The 21,046-nt window shown below is 49.0% G+C and overlaps 1 protein-coding gene across 1 annotated transcript; it reads left to right on the forward strand.

The window, feature by feature from the left end:
• Nucleotides 1-483: 483 nt before the first annotated feature.
• SDC1 (syndecan 1) lies at nucleotides 484-20,805 on the forward strand. The gene is made up of 5 exons (XM_072332440.1): nucleotides 484-786; nucleotides 16,101-16,182; nucleotides 16,978-17,468; nucleotides 17,688-17,817; nucleotides 18,558-20,805. The coding sequence occupies exons 1-5, from the start codon at nucleotides 730-732 to the stop codon at nucleotides 18,722-18,724; spliced, it is 927 nt and encodes a 308-aa protein (XP_072188541.1). The 5' UTR covers nucleotides 484-729; the 3' UTR covers nucleotides 18,725-20,805.
• The last annotated feature ends 241 nt before the right edge of the window (nucleotides 20,806-21,046 follow it).

Genomic DNA, 21,046 nt, shown 5'->3' on the forward strand with positions numbered 1-21,046 from the left:
CAGGGCCCCGCTGCCCCTCACCATCACCAGGGCACACGGAGCCCATCCATCGCCCACGGGCTGCCTTTAACTCAAGAGGGGAAAGTTACTGCAGGAAGGGGCCGCTCTGAAAGCGGAGAGCGGCGGCAGCTGGCGTAGCCCCATCTCACCCCGTTAGAAGGCCCGTCCCGGGTGCCGCGCTTCCCCCTGCCCTGTGGGGAGGTCGGAGCGGGGCTCCCTCGGGATGTTCCCATAGTGGAAAGGGAAGGGAGTGCTATAAAGTTCCCATTATTTTTAGCGAGGGGGAAGGAAGGAAACTCGGCGGGAGCGACGCCGCCGCAGAGGAAACGCGGGAATGCAGGGAGAGGGGACGGAGCTCCGGGCGGGGGGAGCGGGGCGGCGCGCAGGTACGGCCGGCAGGAAGCGGGGGCGGGCGGCGGGGCCGGGCCGAGGGGAGCGGGGCGGGCCGGGGCGGGGCCGGAGGGGGGTGGCCGTAAGGTGAAGGTTGTTGCCGTGGGTTCATTAAAAGACAGAGTTCAACTCCTCGCGGCCGCGCAGAGCTGTTGGGAGGCTGGTTTGGCAGCGCGAGCGCGAAGGGGAAGATAAGAGCGAAAGTCTCAGTTGATGTATTGAAAGCTCCGGGAGGAAAGGCGGCGGCTGCTTCCAAGCGCACTCCCAGCAGCGGGACAGGAGCGGCGAGACGAGGGCAGGCTGCGCGCTACCGAGGCCCGCCGAGGAGGAGGAAGGACGATGCTGCGCGCGGTGGCCGTGCTGCTGGCAGCGCTCTGCTTCCACGCTGCCGTCCCGGTGAGCGGCGGGCGGGCGGGAGGAGCGGCGCACGTGGACGGCGGGGATCCGGGAGGCGCGAGTTCGGATCCCCGCCGGTTCGGCTCCCCGCGTGGACGGGGGTCAGCGCGGGGGGAGCGGCTCCTTCCCGTGGCCTTTTGTGCTCCGGGAGCCTTAATTCAAACCAGACTCGGCTGCCGCTCGCGACCTGCTGGCGGCCCCGCCCCGGTGCGAGGCGGCGAGCACGCCGCGCCTCTGGAAGCGGGGAGAGCCGGAGCGCGGCCCTTTGTGAGCGGGGCAGGGCGGTGCGCCCGGGGCTTCTGTGCCTCCAATTGAGCTCCCGGAGATCGGCTCGTCTCTTTCCCGAGGCGTGCTCCGTCCCGGCCGCCCCGCGAGCCCCTCTTTCTCTGTCGGAGAGCTCCTCCCAGCTCCGGGAGCTCGCCCGGGGAGCGGCCCGGAGCCGCCGTAGGGCTGAGGGCGGCGTGTCAGCCCCGGCAGCACGGCTTCCGTGCGGCTGCGGCCGCCAGATGTCATCCACGAACAGGGGATGGCCCTGCCGGGCTCTGCCTTTCCCCGGCAGCGTGGCACTTGTTGAGGCTCCCGGGCTCCGTGTGGGGGCATCGCTTGTGGGGTCTGCTGCCCCTCTGAGGGGTTGGGAGAGGGAAGGACACGAGAAAGGACGAGGGGAAATGGTTTCAAAAGAAAACTAGGAAGGTTTAGGTTGAATACAAGGAGAAAGCCTTTACAGTAAGGGCAGACGAGCACTGGCACGGGTTGCCCAGAGGTGTGAGGTGGCTGAAAACGACCGCCGTGTGAGTGTGAGCAGCCTTGTGTCGTGAGGAGAGGGCCGCACTCACCCCGTCTGAGTGAGCATGGTAAGAAATCAAGTGGAAAGACTGTGGTTTACTTGTGGATTTAGATAAAATGTACCCTGTGATAAACGTTTCTAATTAGACGTGATAAAGGCACGAGGTGAACACAACTCATAGGGAGTTTTCCGTTGTGTGGGAGATGCTGGATGGCGCTTCAGGTTGAGGGGCGTCTGGCACGAGCATGGAGCAGAAGTCCTCGGGTGCTCAGCAGTGACTCAGCACTGCTGCTTCCCTCCTGGGGATCACGGGGCCGGTTTCCCATGCTGAGATGTCAGTGATGAAGCTGCGTTTCCCACCTGTCTGGAGTCATGGTTGCAGAAGCACTCGGTGTTGGGCATTGGAAACAGAGTGACCTGGGATGGTCCTTTGCTGGGTCGCAGTGTTACGGGTGTGCCTGGCTCTTGGTGGTCTGCCTCTGGCACATCACTTGGCCTTGCCTATTGCTGCTTTGGGTGTAGGTGTGTGCTGTTGGTTCCTGCAAGCTTAGCAGAGCAGGCAGGACTTTTTTTCCAAGGGTGATGTCATTCCTATCTGAATGGAAGCTAATTAGAAGAAATGAGCCCGGCTTGCTTATTAAACATGTAGGTAGCAGATGAGAAGGAAACACTTTCTTCTGCTGGAATACACACAGAGCGGCGTCATGTAATTTATCAAGTGCAGTAAATAGTGCTTCTCCGTGTGAATGCCTGCTTGCTGGAAGCTCCCTCCCAGTAAACAGTGATTCAGCTCTGACAAAGCAGAGAGCTGTAAGCTATGGCTGGTATGGGGTAGGGGGCTCCAGTGTGCATTGGTTGCCTTTTGTTCCAGGCTGCTCTCAGCTTTAAGTGTCTGGAAGAGCTAACATTTGTAATGGCAGCACTCTGAAACTTCTGGAAACCAAACAATCCTCTTTAACAACCTGAGACGTGTTACAGCAAGTGCAGGAAACCTGTAAGCCTTCTAAAATTAAGTGAGTGCACTAACCTGAAGTGTAGGCTGCTGTTTTAGCAGCAAAATTGGCCCATTTTTAAGTACGTATTTTGCATTGCTAGTGTGTAGATGTCTCCAGGTGGCCTGTATGGTAGCGTCTTGTTTGATGTGGCTCTTGTGTGTCTAAGGACCGTAGTAATGCCTCTGAGATGGATGTGCCACAACTGTGTGTGCCATTTTGCAGCTATAGAGCTGGGCCTGCCGTAGGAGTGGATAGAGAAGGAATTTTCTTGGGAAAGAGATGACCCCTTTCCTGAGGAGGTGATGCCATTGATGAAGTAACAGTGCTTTGATGCTGCAGCTTCCTTATGTTCGTGGAATCACAGAACAGTTTGGGTCAAAAGGGACCTCCCAGACCATCAGGTTCCAACTCCCTGCTGTGGGCAGTGTTGCCAACCACTTAAACTGGGCACCAGATCGGGCTGCCCAAGGCCTCATCCAACCCAGCCCTGAACGCCTCCAGAGGTGGGGCATCCACACCCTCACTGAGCAGCCTGTGTCAGCACCTTGGCCACCCTTTCAGTGACAGATGTCCCTCTGACATCTAATTAATTTCCCCTTAAAATCTCATCTTAGACATCTCTTCACTGACTCAGCTATTAATACAGGACTCCAGACCCTGGCATGCCTGCTGAGACATGGGGTACCTCAGAGTGGCACAAGCCCTCATGACAGCATTCACTTGGTGCTCAGGCACCTTAATGTGAGTCTGTGTGTGCGAGGTGCCAAAGCTCTTATTACTGTCACAGTGGTGTAATCAGAGAGTGGTTATTTGGCCAGCCCATGTGTCTGCTTCAGGGTGAGTGGCTTGTCTGGGTTCTGTTGACTAGATCTGATGTTGGTCTTAAGGGAGCATAGACATCTTTGTGTTTGTATCTGAGAGTGATAAGCTGAGAGTGCTGCTCTACTTTGTGAAACTTTCCTGCTGGCCTCTGCATAAACAAACAGGGCACGCAGGTGCTGTGGCTGTGCCAAGAGAACCAGCACAGCAGTGGGAAACATCAGCTTTCAGCTCTCTCCTGTTCTGGTGCAACTGGGTCAGTGCCCCCAAACAATGCCCTAGCCTTGCTCTGATGGAGGCTGGAGTTGGGGGAGTCCAGCTGGGTCCTGGATCTGTGTTCTGATGGGAGAAACACAAGTGTAAGCGTGAAGGTGCAAAGAGGAAACTGTGGTCAGAAGCGCGAGGACTTGTGCTGTGTCTTACAGATTCATTTCTCTGTGCTGAGAAGATGCTCTGAAATGCCAAGTTGATGTGGCTTTCACTTTCAGAGCATTGAGGGTCACTATTCTTAACAGGTCCCTAAGTTAGAGCCAGCCAACTTAGCACACTCCATTACTGCTCTGCTGGGCTCCTGGTGTACTGCAGCAACCAGCTTTACCTGGCCTGGCTGAAACCTGTGATAGTGCACTTTCTGCTGTGGAGATGCTGGTGGAGAAGTTACTGCACTGTGAAGCTCACCTCGAGGCCAAATAACATTTGGACCTCCTACAAGCAACTCTTGTGGAGCAATATCTGCTAATGCGGTGGTTTCCCAACCCCTCAGTTTCTCAAGCAGTGCCTGGCTGCAGCTGATGTTCAAGGTCTCGTGGAACCGGCCTGGGTCCAATGGAGTCTGTTAGCTCGGGCTCCTTGCCATGCTCGACTGTAATGTTTGTGTGTCACTGCTGAGACCAGTCTCACCAGTGAGGCCTGCTTTACTGGATGGGAACCAAGAGGGTTAGTGGGGATGGAGCTGGTAATAGAATCTCCTCTTGAGTCATTGGAGCTGCAGATAGACCTGAGTCACAGAGATTTTGTAAGCTATGGCGTTCCTGCAGGACTTCTAGTTTGAAACCTTCTTGGGTTTTGACTCACTCATCTTGTTGCCGTGCTCTCTGGCACAACTCTCTTCTCCATTGCCTTTATTTTTGCAGTGCGATTCACTTTTATGTCCATTCATTTTGTCTCTTAGTGCTTGTGGTTCTTCTGAGACCCGAAAGCCCTTAAGGACTGCTTATGCAGGATGAATCTAGCCTGCCAGCCAGCTGAAAACACTCAGGCTGTCTTGCTTTTCATGGAGATTACATGCTCTTCTCATGCTCTACCCTGTACCTTTGCTGTGCTGCGATGGCAGATCCCTCAGCCTCTGGTGGAGCAAAGCCTGATATCTTGGTGCTCGGCTGCAGGCGGTGCCAGGCACACTGTCACCCGAGCAGCCTTCTGCAGGGTTCAGCCAGTTCATGCAGCAGCTTCTCTGGGTGCCCTGGCTCCATCTGCTGAGCTCACACGTGCCATGCTACAGAGTGGGTTGCTTCTTTGTCTTCCTGTGCCATGTGATCTGGAGCTGATTGCCTCTTAATTGGGAGGAAACTTGAACTCTGCTCCAGTTGTAAGGAGAGAGCAACACATGCTTCCTGGGCAGCACTGCAGACCATGGCTGTCCCACGTGGAACACGGAAAAGCTTTACTAATTACTTTCTAATGGTGACGATGGTACATGGTCAGCAGCTCCATCCAGCCATTTGCATTCGGGGGTTACTAGAGGAGTAGGCTGCGTATTGAAGCCAGAGGTGGGCAGAGGGAAGTGGAGTCAGGCTGCCATCTGGAGAGTGAGCAGTGATTAGTGTAACTGGTTCCAGATGAGAGCTGCTGTGAAGCTCTGTGTCCTGGCAGTACTGCTGTGGCTGTGTTGGTCAGAGCCTTGTGTGTTCCCTGGGGTCAGGGTTAGCAGCTCCGGTGTTGTAGAAGGAGATTACCTGGCTCTTTCCTGTCCCAAAACAGGAAATGATGCCTTTTGGTCCACTACTGAGACTAACAGAGGGAAGAATTAAATCCACATACAGGATCCTCTGTCTTGGTCAGTTTGTTGACCAGCTGACAGCAGAATGTGGAGGCTGTAGCCATGACCACAGGATGGGTGATGTGGGAGGCTTGTGCTCTGCACTCCTACAGGAGCTCAGGACATCCCGTGCCTATCAAAGCATCACTCTGGGGCAAGCAGAAGAGAAGCCCTACTATCCCACTGACCAGCTAACAGGCACTTTCTTTAGTGACAGAGCCCAACTTTCTTTGGTCTTGTGGCTGAGGGGTATGAGGAGTAAAAGTTCAAACCAAAGGAACCACAAAGTTTGCTTGAATTAATATCAGACGCAAACAGTAACGTGATATTTTTCCCATGCTCAGCTGTGCTCGGTGCGTATGGAGCTGCAGCAGAGCCTCTCACCTGGCAGATTTGATGGCCAAATGAGATTTGCCCACCCCGCTGGCTCTGCCAGGTTGCAGGTGACACCTACGTGCAGTGGAAGAGTGGTAGTGAGGCTTGCATCGAAACTTGCCTAACAGCCTGCAGCTAGACAGCTTTGACTTCTAAATCTCTTTCAGTCCTAATGGAGGAATCATCTAGATTGTGACTACTTTCCCATCAGTGAACAAAGCACTAACAAAGGAGGCTGATTCTGGCATGTCTGGGCAGTGGCAAAGGAGTGCTCTGCTATAGGAGTGCTCTGCTATCGGGCTTTTACATCAACTGACTCATGGCCCTAAACAGGAAAGCTGCGAGCTTAATCCTCCAGTGCCATCAGCTCCTCTCTGAAGCGTCTTTAAATAACTTGTAAAACGTTTCTCAGCCTGCTTCTGTAGCTGGGAAATGATGGGGAGCTTCTTAGAACAGAAGCTGGGTGATAATGAATGATATGCAGTTGGAGCTATCATAGCTAGAAAGCACTGAATGCTCAGTACTCCCCGTCCTCCTCCAGCATGCAGCCAAAGGGAGAAGGGGGTGGTGAAGTGACTCCGTATTACAGTGGTTCCTGTAAGTTAAATGGGCCAGAAACTACTCAGTCCCATAAGCCAATCCAGATCACAGAGCAAACCTTATTTATTTTCTCACCTATCCCATAACAACCCCCCTGTGTTCCCTTCTGTGTCCGGGTTGCTTCTTGGGGAGTGCCGCCATGCATCATTTGGGGGCACACCAGTTGGCAAGGCTTGAAACTGTGCCCGAGACCCAGCTAATAATTTGATGGTATAGATTGCGTTCCAGTGCCTGGGGATGTTCACTGATGTTCAATTTGAGAGCATGGATGTAGCCAGCGGGTCAATGGCAGCAGGCCCAGAATATTAGGAAATTGTGAAAGCTGCAGTGTACAGTAAAGGAAAGTGAAAGCCCTTAGTAGGATAGGATGATTCTCTCATGGAATACAGAACCTTTTGGGGTGTATCAGGATGAGCAACAAAAGGTGCTGGAGAAAGTCTGTGCAGTCAGTCCTGAGAACCACAAGGCGTATATAGGTGTATAAGGTGTATAATATGAACCTGGAATGGCAAAGCATTCGGTATGGTAGTGAAGGTGCTGGTAGTACTCAGCCTGCTCTGCTTTCTTTAGAGGTCTGTTGTGCGCTGACTAGAGTTCAGAGTCATTGGGTAGACCCAGAACTGCATTTCTCTGTGAAGCATCTTTAAGTTCCTGCTGTTTGAACAGTGTCTTCGTAGAGCATAGAATGGCTTGGGTTGGAAGAGACCTCGAGGATCATGAAGCTTCAACCCCCCTGCTGCAGGCAGGGCCACCAACCTCTGTATCTAACACTAGACCAGGCCTGTTATTTAGCATCTAACTGTTCTGAAGGTTTTGCTTGTCAGAAGCTTGCATGATGTAAAGGCTGTTGTTCTAAGACTAACTTGATGCTGAGGCACTTGGCCTTGCATTGCCCACTCTCCTTTGCAACAGGCCACTCTATAGATACAACACCAAGCAGTCCAAACGAGCTACTCTGGATCGGAGTCGATTTGTTTCATTGTAATCCACATGGCGTTTACTCAAGAAATACCTAATGCGCCTTTCAGTAGTGAGCAGAACAGAGGCAATTGGCACACAACTATTTCTGAAGGGAGGATTTCATTCGGAGCTTCAGCTTTGAAACGATACTTGAACACCCTCATGATTCAGTTTATAAGTACAGCAGCCAGCTTCTGTAATCTCATTTAGGTGTTAAATAAGTTAACTGCAAACGGGGCAGTAGTAACTGCTGTCAGACCTTGGTGTTAACGAGCAGCATTGCCAATGCATCTGTAAATCCGAATGCAGGGAGCCCTGGTGCTGGGAGCATGATCTCAGCACCATTTATGTGGGCCTGTCTCTTTTTGTATGTTCCAGTGGTTGTGAGAGTGCTTGTTTCTCATAGGAAACCTGCCCAGTTCGACCGGTGTTCTGCATTAGAATAACTTGCTGAAATGTGGTCCAGCTTGTGCCCAAAGACCAGCTTACTGCTGTTGATTCCAAGGAGGTTGGTAGTACCCAAGATGCTGGCAGCACTGTTTGCCATGGGAAGCACTCAGGAGCTACTGAGGCTATGTAGAGGGAAGGGGTGGAGCTGAAAGTGCCTCTTTAGGAGGGCTTTGGGGATGGGAAAACTGAGGTTTTCCTCAACCTGAGGTGTGGCTGCTGCATCTGGTAATGTTCAGTCCTTTTGTGCAAGGCTTAGTCATGCTAATGCAACTGCATCTGTTTGGTAGGGACAGCATCTGCATTATCAACAGGCTGTGCTTAGTCAGTGCTGTGAGATGCTGCAGATAAACAGACCTGGTGGTATGACTCATGATGTAAGGGAAGATGTAATTTCTTCCCATCCATGCTGGTTTTCTTCAAGCTGGAAGTGGTGGGACACAGAAGTAAATGCACATTTGCAGTTGACCGTGCATTTGAGCATGACCAAATCAGAAGGCAGTTGCTGGAAGCTGACTGCTGGCTCACTTTGCTGCCCAAGCCTGGTTTGCTTTTGCACCTCCCTTGCAAATGGTCAGCGCCTTCTGCAGTGGGCTGATGAACAACAGTATGGAGTGTGCGTGTGTGAGTGTGACCCACTTTGCCATCTGGTGTGCACATGTGAGACAGAAACTGGGATGTGTCTGTTCAGGCCAGGGGGCTCTTTCTGTAGGACTCCCAAGTTCTCTGATCAGTGAGCTCTGCAGAGGGGGGTGTACCAGGAGAGATGTGGAGGCACAGCTATGGAGCTGGGTATGAGATTTATAACGAAATACAGTGCTTAAAGCTAACAGATGTAACTGCTAGAGGAGAAGAGAGAGACTCCTAGGATTAAGATAAGAACCTGGGTCCTCTCCTGGCCATATGCCTAGATACTGAAGGCTGCTGAATTCATTCTTACCTCATAACAATTCCTGGAGGCAGAAGGTATTCCTAATTGTGCGTTGACTTCTCTCCAGTATGCCCATGTCCTCCTTGTACAGAGGGGGCCAAAATTGGACCTAGCAGTGTAGACAAACCCTCACCAATGCTGAGTGAGTAGAGAGGAACAGCCACCTCTTTTGACCTGCTGGCAATAGTTTGCCTGATGCAGGTAGGATGTAGTCTAAAACTGGGTTTGAGGTAAGAGCTGCAACAAACTGATTTGCTTTGCTGGGATTTCAACTCCGATGATGGTCTGTAACACAGGAAGTGTGGAGATGGTGCAAGGAGAGGAATTTATGCCCAGCTGCAAGCCAGGCTGTTTATGGAAATACAGGTGAGCACATGGATGGGCACAGGGACAGTATTTGCTGGGTTAACATGTGTTATAGGGTAACGCTACAATGATCAGTCTCCATTTAAGTGTCTGCCAACATCATCTATTTGGTCTTTGCAGCAGCTAGGCATGTTGGGATGTATGGGACATATGCTGCTGCAAGGGGCTGAAAATGTGTCACAAACTGTAGCTCTTGTGACTCTTAGTGGTTGTACTGTGTGTGGGTAATGGTTTTGAGATACTGAAGGTCCTCACTGGATGGGATTGTAGTTTATGGACAGTGTGACCCACAGTGTACATTTGTCTTTCAGACTTAATCAGCTCAGGGTTCCTGAGGCCGGCAGATCCCCTTTGGGTAGAAATAGGCCATTCCGCATCAGTGCTTTTCCCATCCAGTAGGTGAACTGGCTGTTGGCTGCAAAATTCAACCTTTGCTGCTAGTTTTTCTACACCGCAAACTAAGAAGTGACTGTGTCCTTAGAGGATCTGCAGACATGTTAGTTATGTCCGTGTCTCAGCTATTGCACCTTGCTGCTCATCTCTCGAACCAGCTGAAACTGTGATTCCCCAGGATGAGCTGGTGCTGTCAGCTGCTGGGCCTCTTTTTGCTGCACCTGCTTGATGCAGCTCTTGAGGATTTTGCATTGATTGCAGCTTTCTTGTGCTATCTGAAGGAACACAACTGAACTATCAAGTATGTTAAAGAGCTGTAGCAAAGGCTCCTTAAAGAAGAGCAGTCCTAGCATAAGACTGAACCGACTGCTTCTCACGAGATTATCTGAAGGGAAAAGAGCTTCTCATTAGATTGCATCTTCCAAACAGGCTGCCTTGAATGTGAGAGATGAGGTACTGAGCTCTCATTGTGACTATTTGGGCTATATTGTGACAGCCCACACCTGCCACTGGTGCAGTTAAACTGGGTGCTAGTTAGTAGGCATGTTGAGATTCAGTCATTGGCTTGAGCTGTATTGCTTGGCTGTACAGAGTAAGAGCAGTGTGTATTAACACTCTGGTTTGATGCATCCAGGTGTGAGAGCAGGAGCAGAGATGTGGAGCCTCTCTGTGTTGCTGAAGGACCCACTAAACTTGTAGAAGAGTTGGCTGAGAGATGGCTGGGGAGCAGCTCAGCTGCATCAGAGCTGAGTCTTAAGTACAAACCTTACCCATCCCGAACAAAGGAGCTCTCCTGAAGAGAAGCCTCCTTGCAACCTCTCTTGCTTGCTCCGTTTTATACAAACCTGTGTGGTCCTTTGAGTCAGCCTCTGCTTTGCATGCTGCCCGCACTCTGAGGGTGGCAATGTGCATTTCCATAATGCACAGCTGCAGCAGGCTATTTCATGGCCCCTCTGCCGCGGGGTGCTGCGTGTGTGTCAGCATCCCAGGAACCCGGGCTGTGATTCTGTAGCAACTACTGCAGCAGCCCTGGCTGCCGTGCCCTGTGCCAATACAAACACTTGTGCATTCATGCGCTGGGGGCAGAACTGGTCTTGCTGGAAAATTCTTTGCATGACAGCCTTGGTTTTCTTTGTTGCTTTTTTTTTTTTCCTTCTTCTTTAACCAGACCAGTTCCCTGATCTGGGTCACCACGAGACTGCGTGAATACGGGGGACGGTCCAGGGAGCATGAAGTGACACGCTTGTGCGGATGGCAGTGGGGTGAGCTGCAGTTGAAAGGGCTGTGATGCAGAACGTGAAATCCAAGCTGATGGCGACAAGCCGGCTTGCTTTCAATCTTGGCATGTTGATTGCTGGGTTTTGGACCTGCTTAATTACAAAAGTTGCCCTGTCACTGTAAGGAGGAGATGCAATGGTGGTTGGGCAACAGCGTGCTAGTGAGCAGGTGAGGTTCTGGAGCTAGTAGGACTGTAGCTGCAGTGCATGTGGAGTAGCTGTATGGAGAGTGGGTGGGCCCTGGAATGGCTCCCCAGGCTGGTGGGCAAGGCTTCAAGCTGCCAGAGTTCAAGGAGCATGTGGACACCGCTCTCAAACACGCGGTCTGGATTTTGGGTGGTCCTGTGTGGAGCCAGGAGTTGGACTCTGTGATCCTGTGGGTCCGTTCCAATGGGATGTTTTGTGATTCCATGCAGTCTATGTGCTGCTCGGAGGACAGTCCGTAGCTGGCTTTCTGCCCTGATCTTTGCTGCTAGCCTGCTTCTTCGGCTGCTCTGGGATGAGAACTATTTCACTAACCTGCAGGGTCACCAGGCAGCGCTACTGCTTGTCCTATGGAATGACAGGAGGAACATCTGGAAGAGCTGCTAGCTGAGATGGCGCCGTGCTGCTGTTGGCTTCTGACAAGTCAGACATGCACACCAGCATCGCTTCCAACTTGTCACATAAAGGGCATCAGTTCTATTTCAGCTACCCCGGAATTTAAGTTTGCCCATTCCAATGAAAGATGCGCGAGGCTGACAGTGCTAGAGGTCAGTGGGCTGCAGGAGGGTGGGTACAGGTGAGGTTGGTGGTGGTTCTGCTGGTTCTGCCTAACTTTTGCTTAACAGTCGAGGTTGTCTGAAGACCCTGGGGAGTTGGGACTGGAGTTAATCCTTTGTGGGTTATTAACTGCAGAATATCAAGGTTTAACAAAGCTCAAGTTTCTTTCAGCAGGAGGTTTTTTATCTTCCCACGCGCTAATATAAATATTTTGAGGCCAGAAGCTCTTCAGGCTGCCCTGCCTCAGATAGCAGAGCTAGCCCTCCTAACAGAATTATCCTTCAATACATAGAAAAAGATCAAAGAAACCTTTTCACGTGGGTTTATTTTAGGGCTGCTCATATCCTTGTTCAAGTCTGCAGCGTAATACGTGGTAGGCAAATTAGAAAGCAAAGCCTTATTTGAGTAAATCTCTTCAAACAGCGTGGCAGGTTGTTGGTTTTTCTTCCCATAACGCTGGCGGGATCTTGCAGGGCGCTCCGGGAGGTGTTGGAGCTGGATGAGCTCATTCCTTCTCAGCTCAATGAGGATTTACGACACAGGGAAAACAAATGTACAAATTTAACAGCATTGTTCAGATAATGGAGGATTTCAGGTGTTTCTGACGCTGCTGTAATTGGCTGATCGCTAACTGGGATTAATAGGAGTGGGATACAAATCACCCCTAATCTAGTTCAGGGCTTGTAGCAGCTTGTGGCAAAGCCAGTGTGGTTTTGCTTACCTCGAAGAGCAGTTTGAAATGCGCTGCTTCCTTTTACATGCATCCCGACTTCAAATTAAAGAAACGCGGTTCCTAGTTTGGGTGGGGTGAGATCAACTCATAAACTATGAATCTCCCCTGCACTGGGAGATGGTGCTTGAGCAGCACGGGAGGATTCTTGGGTTGAGACTGGGAGCAAGATGAAGACTGAAGAATGGGTAGAAATTATGCTTTAAATGTATTTCTTTCTTTCCAAGTCTGGTGTGTGTCAGACTTCTGGAGCCAATCATATTGCTAATGAATTGTCAAAATTCTTGATGAAATTGGAGATGCCACCGAGCAGCTTTCTGGTTGTCCCAGCAGAACTGAATAGCTATTGTTGTGTAACAATACAGCCCTCGGTGAGAGCAGAACACAACGGCTTCCCAAGGGTTTCCTCTAGACGGGCTGCTTGAGACTTGGGGAAGTGCTTAACAGGCACCGCTCAGCGCTATCAGAAGCGCTGCTAGAAAATGCTTATCCCTCGTGTTATGCAACTGAGATCAGTGACACCAAATCACGAGGCGTGTTTTGCTGCGCTGGGCAAGTATTTCTAGTCAGTTGTATGAGATGTTTAAAAAGAATTAATTGAAAAGGAGAAAAAAAAAAAAGCTTGTTGGGAATTGTGGGGTTGGTGGTTGGATGAGATGATTTTATTGGTCTCAGACCTTCATGATTCTGGGATTCTATCAGTGTTTTATTAAAGTGAAAAACGTTGTAAGTGCAGTAGCAAAATCACCACATTTTGGACTGGAAATACAGGAAATGCCATCAGAGCTCTGTCCTTGAATGATCCACAGCCTGAACTTGACTGTGCTCATACAGCCCCTCATCAGTGATGTAGGCTGCTCCAAAAGTAGTCTCTTTACTTCTGCATAAACAAGGAGTGCAATGGCACTGCTGGATTGAGGAAGTTCTGTTTTTCAACACATTCACCACCACAGGCTGTGCAGTTTTGTCAGTGATGAACAGGAGCGTGCACAGCAGGAACATGGCTTATCTTTCACATTGTTGTTGCCACTGCTGAAAAGCAGCTCCCGCTGCCTCGCTGCGCTCACGTCTGCTGTTCGGTCTCCAGAAATGTTTGGCAAACATCAATGAATGTCAGTGGGGGCCATTTTTGTTTTCCTGCCTGGAGGAATTCATTTGCTCACCTCTTTGCTTCCTTCATACTTCAGTGTCTGACTCCATGCTGTCGGGTGGCCCCTCTGCTGCCTTCTGTCACACAACAACAGCCTGTAATGGAATACTGGTGGGAAGGTTCAACCTCTGCTGCCCTACCACCAACATCCACCTCTGACCTCATGGGCTGACATAATGAAACAGCAAGTGTTACTTTCGGAGCAGCTCTCGCATAATGTGAGTGGTCCCAGAGGTCTGGGGATTCAGCTGGGTGATGATGGAAGTGATTTTTAAGAGCACACCTACAGCAGCAAATGTGATCCAAGGTTTTTAAGCAGAGTGAAGCTTTGATTTCTTTCCAGCACTTACACAACACAGCCTGGCAGTTCTATCTGTTCTGCACTCCTAATCCTCTTTGACTAACCCAGACCTCTCCTGCTGGTGAAACTCATTTGCAATGAAAGGTCATGGACAAGCCTTGACCATGAGGTGTGAGTCTGTGTGAGCAGCACAGTGTTTGGATATTTTTAATCCAAACCCGCATTAGTTTGATCTCTTCTAGTGCTGCTCTGAGTCAGACTCTTACGTTAGCCTTGTGTCTGAAGTTCTTCAGCAGCAGCAAATCATTACAGGAGCAGGACCTTCCTGCAGTGCTTAAAGTCTGTGGTGTCAGAAGGGAAGGACGTTGCCTTTCCCACCTACTGAAGCTACGATTTATGCAGCAAGAAAGGTAGTCCTTATATAAGCGAACAGTTACATACATTTTCCTTGATGTTTGTGTCATGAATTACATCACTCTGTGGGCATTCTTACTGGTAAAACACGTGAGTGGTTCCGTAATGTCTCCCGAGGCTTCTTGGAAGTCCTTTATGAGCTACTTCTGAAGGCTCAGATTTGGAGGGAAGTTAATCTTGATCCTGAATAAAGACTGTGGTGTAAGCCCTTAGCCTGTCTTGGTGGTCCTGTTCTTCATTTAATACCTTGGAGGGACTGCTAACATCTTCCCACCAGGAGGAGACCATGTCCCCCTTTTGCACCCAAAGCCGAGCTGGGTGAGAAATCGAAGGGGTGTGATTTCTGGTGATGATGGGACATGCCCTCGGTCCACCCCAGTGTCATGGTTTATGAAGCCTGACTTTGCTTCTGAACTTACTGTAAAGGAAGAAAGATCAAGGGAGTGAAATTTGGGAAGCCTGGCGGTCTTTCCATGTTCTTCTGGCACCAATAGTTCACACTCGGCACTTGAAGTGCAGTGAGATCAGCTTGGGTGAGTCACTGGCCTTGGACACGAGCAGGAAGGCACAGAGGAATACTTCCTCTGACCTAGATTCCATGGATGAGTGCATAAGCACACAGCAAACAAGCAGGGACAGATCTGAAAATCCAGATCACCTGATGACGTGCAGCTAAACAAAAGATTGAAAGACAGCTTGGAAACTGTTCTAGAAGTATGCTAGAAGCCTAAAGAACAGATAGGGTTTTTTTACTGGTAGTGAAGTAGCATCCTTCTTCGGCTGCCAAAAAAACTCAGTGTGTGTGTTCTTGTTCATTGTTTGTCCTTAAATTATCTAACTATAGTGATTGCTTTGAAGAGGTGGGGTCATGGATGTGAATAAGCTGTATAAGCTGTCAAGCCTTTTAAACATCTCATGGGCTAGTTAACCACCTTGGGAATGAATTGTTCTATGGGAGCATCTGGAATGGGTGAGGCACAAAGGAAGAGATGCTCCTTACTTGAGTGCAGGTTGGGCCATGTGCACCTAGAGATCTCTTCTGACCTCAGCCATTCTGGGATACAGTGTGTGTGTGTTCTGGACATGTAGCTCGATGAGGACAGATGAAATGCAGAAGCAGTGACTGGTTAGGTTGTGGTAGTTTCCCCCACTGGTAGGAATAAATGGGGCTAGACGTGAGCTGTGAGTCCTGCGTGTCTGCTGTTACAAACAGTGACTGTATACAGCAGGAGCCAACAAAACAAATGAAGTAATCACGCTCCTTTGTTTAGTATTGTCTTCTTTGGATATCCCGAACAGCTTTTGAACGTTGTGTTATGACAAACAAGTGCATTAGAACAGGGGTTTGGCCTCTTGCTTTGGCACTGAGTTTGGCTGCTGGTTATTGTATTCCTTGTACAATACAGAGAGAGAGTTCAGGCCTGTGTTCTCCTACACGTAAGACTGACTTCTGTCTCAGGACTTGATACGAACATCCACTCTTGTTAAAAGAGAATCTCATTCCACTTCATTAAATGCTGTGGTTTCAGATAGCACGACAGCATTGGAAGGGCTCAGAAAGGCAGAGAAGCCAAAGTACTTCATTTCCCCTTCCTGTCTTCCCCTTAAAAGTGATGCAGGTAACCACAAATGAACAGGTTGGTTGAAGCAGCGTGGTTATGCTGTGTATGGACTGAGCTGCTGCCAAGATGCAGCTTTCTGAACACATTCCTTGCTTTCCACTTTCCCAAAGTTAGTGCAGCCTGGAAGCAGCATAGAAAAGGGAGACAGCAAGACTGACCTGACAGTGAACGGACTGATCAGAACTGCTTTTCTGGGGCAGGGAATGGAGTGAAGAATGATAAGACAATGTAGTCTGAGCAGAGTAAGTTCGTGTAACATTCAGGAGCCTTTAGAGGACTCAGCACAAATAGCACGGTAAGTTTAAGTGATTGCATCAGTAACACGTCTGTTCCTTTTCTCTTTAAAGCAAACTACAAATCTGAACCTTCCTCCTGAAGATCTCGATTCTTCTGGTGATGACGATGATGGATTCTCAGGCTCAGGTGCAGGTGAGTGACTTGCACTGTTAGTGCTTCATCCTTCCAGAGTGTGCCAGTCACGATCTGCGTGAAGATCCTGAACATCCTGGCTAAAAGGAGGGGGGGAAATAATCACGCATGTTTCCCAGCATACTGACTTTAGAAAGGAGCCTGATCTGTTTGTCTTGTATTGCTCCAGAGATGAACAATTAGGAGAAAATGAATTGTAGGAGACTTGAAATAGAGCAGAAGCAGGTACACCGTATATCCCTGCTGGTATATTGCTTGAAGAGTTATGAAACTGCAGTGATTCTTCACTTGTGAGGCACAGAGACTATAAGAAGGGCATTCAGCCTCTCACAGGCTGGAGGGAGATACCACTTGAGGGTGTGAACCTAATTGCCAGCATACATCCAGTGCATACTTTATCATCAGATGTGCAATTTCCTATGGGCCATAGTTTTGGGGTTTTTTTAACATTATAAAAGGTTTCTAGGGTGGAGAAAAAGTCTGTCAGAATGATTACTTAAATGCATGAGAGGCACCTTTTGACATTCAGTATTGGACTGAGGTTGAGGAGATGCCACAGAGGAAAAAGCAAGCTATTGGAAACTAAACCATGGTATCCTTTTGCTTCCCTCCACCCACCTGCTTGCATTTTATGTGAAACTGAGCCTTTCTTACTGCCTGAAAAAGGAGTTAGAAAGTGAACTACTGTTACTACAGAGATGGGCTGTGTAGGTTGGGCTTCCTCCTTTGGACCAGCGTCCTGCAGATACCATCAGTGGGTCTCTAAGCTGGTCGGGGATATGTTTTGTTTTGCAGGTCCCCTGCCTGATCAGTCCCTCACCCGGAGAAAGCCAGCAGAGCCAACTAATTCCTCTTTACTGGCAACACCAGTGGTTTTCAATGAACAGCTGTTTCCTGGGACTGAGAGCCGAACTGAAAAGAGAATAACAACTCCACCTGCAACTAGTCGTGCAGTGACAGAGGAGCCAGTTGTAGCTGTGAAGGATGAAACGCCCTTGTTGGGTTCACCTGATGAGAAACCAACAGACGGTGCAATTGTAACAACAGCAAGAAGTCCCACTACTCACTTCCCTTCGGTGCTTCATGTAATTCCTTCGGAAGTCTCAGGCACGGTCCATGAGCTCGAACCTAAAACACCTGGCTCTGAAATGCCAGACACTAAAGATGTGCCTGAGACCAACGCCACCACCCATCCGGAGGGGGACATCGCTGCTGCTCCCACGACGGCTCCAGGCGATGTAGCTCCTACACATGAGGAGGTTTCTGAAGATGGCTCAGGAGACCCGGTGAGGACTGGTAGCTTTGGTATCCTTTCCAGGGAGATTGTTCTAGTTGTCTGTATTAAGGCTGGTTTGCAGGAAGGGTTGATAATTTGTGCAAACAAGTAGTCAGTTTTATCCTTTGTATTGGGTTTAGATAAGAAAAAAGCAAACAAACAACAAAACAAAGCTATAAAAACAGACGTGATGAAAAACATGAATAACCTGCCTTGTACGTCCCAACAGGGAGACTTCATCTTGGTTAAAGATGAGGATTTGGTCCCTACCCAGAACTCTGAAGTGCCGGCTGACTCTGGGAGGAATGCCAAAGCAGCAGGAGCCTCGGGAATTATGGACAGGAAAGAAGTTCTTGGAGGTACCTGATATTCTGGATTTCTAGTTGGCTCTCATAGGAGTTTCCCAGGCAGCAGAAGCTGCAGCTCTACAAGTATGTCTCAGAGCATGAGAGGGAAGCTTTTATGCTAGACCTCTCTGAAATGAGGGTGGTTAATGATTTTGTGTTGCTGAAAACTCTGATGGGGACAATATGCTTCTCAGATAATAGCAAAGCAGTCACCACTAGTTATCTGGGATCATAAGCTTAAACCTATTCCTTCACTCAGAAGTTACTGTAAGACTGCCCTGATGCTGCTTGAGTCCATTTTGTAGAGTTCGGCAACGCTGTCTTGCTCTGTTCTTGGTGCTCTGCATCATGGCCCAGTGGGAGATCTTCTGTAGTGGATTTTGTGGATGAGGGTGGTGAGACAATGGAACAGGTTGCCTGGTGTGGTTGTGAATGCCTCCTTAGAAGCATTCAAGGCCAGGCTGGATGGGACTGTGAGCAACCTGGTCTAGAGGGAGGCGTCCCTGCCTATAGCATCTAAATGATCTTCAAGGTCCCTTCCAATTCCACGATTCTGTTGTTTACCTCATGTAGATGAGTGGGCTCTTGGCAATGGAAGGATGACCGTTTAGGTGGGGCAAAAGGACAGATTCATGTTTGGATATAATGAATTCAGGGGCCACGCTTTAAGGAACAGCCTGGAAGCACACAGTCACACCAGTGTTTGCTGGCATGGCATGTAGAGTAACTTTGTGTCTTTTCTCCCCTTGTAGGTGTTATTGCTGGAGGACTGGTAGGCTTGGTGTTCGCAGTGTTTCTAGTTGCATTTATGCTGTACAGAATGAAGAAAAAAGACGAAGGAAGCTATTCACTGGATGAACCGAAACAGTCTAACGGAGGATACCAAAAACCACACAAACAAGAAGAGTTCTATGCATAAACACTGACTTTCAGGACACTTTGTTACATCTTTCTTGGACTCTTCTCTCCCTGCACATGGACCTCCTAGTGCGCTTTGCATTGAACTTAAGCCATATGATCATTGGGTTATTTGCCCTTACCACCTTGCCATTGGAAATTGCGTAACTACAAAGTAGATCTGGATTCACTGAACGTTCCCTGCTTTCTTGCACAACATTTTTATTGTTATTTTTTTAACAGAAGTGGGACTGCAAGTTCCTAAACTCGCTTTGGTTTATCTTAAAGACTGCTGGGGCAGGCGATGGGGAGGAGATAAAGGGGCACTGTATGTATCAACTGTTTGATATTTAGGGAAAGGGATGTCAAGAATAAATGATTAACAGTGCTCAAATTCTGTATTGCAGGGATCCTTCCTATTTATCTCATGGATGTGTTTTTAAGTGTACCAAATGGCTGCGCAGGGCAGAAGTTTGGTACACTGTAATACTCTAGCTCTTTCTAGCTGCCGTACTCGGAGCATTTAATGCCTATGAAACATCATGCTGAACATGATCACTAGGGAAAGGAGGTGTGAGGGGCAGGGTAAGCAAATGACTTAGTGGTTTAGAGTAACTTATATTTTGGAAAGTTCACAACGTTATCTCATATGCTGAACCAGCTCCTCTGCAGCTGGCGCGTATACTAAAACTAAACCAACCCCAAAGGCCCAAAAACTAAGTAGAGAGTTCATTTTACTGGTAGCATTGATCTGTCCTACCACCAACTCGCTCATTCTAGGCTTAGGTAAGAAATGGATTTTTCTAAGCGATCTCATCTCAGATATTCCCTTTTCTTTGGTGCTGAATCTTCTTGGCTGCCCTGCTGTAAATACTCCAGTCTGTGCTGTGTGGTCACCAGATGACCGATGGTGCGTTGTAGAACCTACCACGCTGCACACTGTTTGCAAAGTTGTCTCAGATTGTGGCCTGCCTCCTACGCTACAGGAAACCTTGGCGCAAGGGGTGAAAGGTAGAAAGCAGCATATTGTAATTTTGCAGCTAAGGAGTAGAGAATTGCAGCATCTGACATGAGTCCAATGGAGGCTTAGTGTGTAGATCGCCTTAAGTATCTACAAGTTGATGTGCTTGACTCTCACGACTCTGGAACGCCTCTCTTCAGGGGCTGTTCCTGCACTTTGGAGAGGAGCAACCCTTGGGATGTCAGACTAGCAAGGGCTAAGAAGCACCTCCTGAGGAAAGTCTGGATGCCTGACGCTGTTGGTGGTCAATGCTTTGCCAGATGGAAGGCACCGAAGCCTCACTGAGGGTTTGGAGTTCTCCAGAGCATCTCAAACCGAGCAGGAAGAGAAGTGTGGCGTTCTGCACAAGCCTTACTCCTGCTCTGCCTTCGGCTAGCTCCTCGCAAGGTCAGTTGGACATCACTCAGCACAGAAGGCATTGGGGGTGGAGGAGCACTTACAGCTGATGTACAGATTTGTGCTGTTGAGCCAGAGGAGAATACTGGAGAGTATTGCAACAGCTGGTACAAACGTTGCACATTAACACTAAAACTTAAAAACCCATATAACTTAAATGAAGTATGAAACACTCCTGAGCTGCCAATGCAGCTAAAATCAGTGCCTTCTCTACAAGCCCAAGAAAAAACACTTTTTGATTCAAAGCTCTTTTTGATGCCTAAGAAACACTTGTGCGTACATGTAGCTGGCTGTTTTTAAGTAAAGCTGCAAAGTCCATTATGTCTTTTTTAACTGAATGATTTTTTTTTTAATAGGTTAATGCAACAACCAGACGGTGTTAATTTCAGCTGTAATTCTTTGCTTTGTATAGGAATGTAGAAATGTTGTTTGATAGGTTTATCTATGAAAAGATTCTTGTAAAGCACGGGAAGATAAAGTGGTAAACTTCAGTTGTACCTCAGAACCTTGCTGGGGGGAAAGGAAAAACTGTATATTTTGGTAGTCTAAACTGACGGTTTGTGAAACAAACACGACATTCTGTGTTATTTAAGTGGTACAAATGAAATACAAGTTCTAACGGAAGATGCAACATTCAGATATCTGTATGCCATGTAAAGGTATACTGCAATAAATGGCATTTTGGCAAGAACGTGTCCAGCTTGTGAATGTTGCTCCGTATAGAGCTTCACAAACAGATGAGGTTTGTAAGACTCCCCACGTCCTTAAGGAATTTGTATGCTAAGTATGAAATGTGAGGTGTGGTGCTAAACATGAGGAGATTCAGCTTGGAATGAGGAAGGCTCCCACCCTGCTCTGGATGCCAGGTTGGTGGCGGGCTGCTTCACTCTGCGTGCATTAACAGGCTGGAGTGGGGACTTGTGTGAA

The sequence above is a fragment of the Excalfactoria chinensis genome, chromosome 3, assembly GCF_039878825.1.
Source record: "Excalfactoria chinensis isolate bCotChi1 chromosome 3, bCotChi1.hap2, whole genome shotgun sequence".
Classification (NCBI taxonomy): Eukaryota; Metazoa; Chordata; class Aves; order Galliformes; family Phasianidae; genus Excalfactoria; species Excalfactoria chinensis.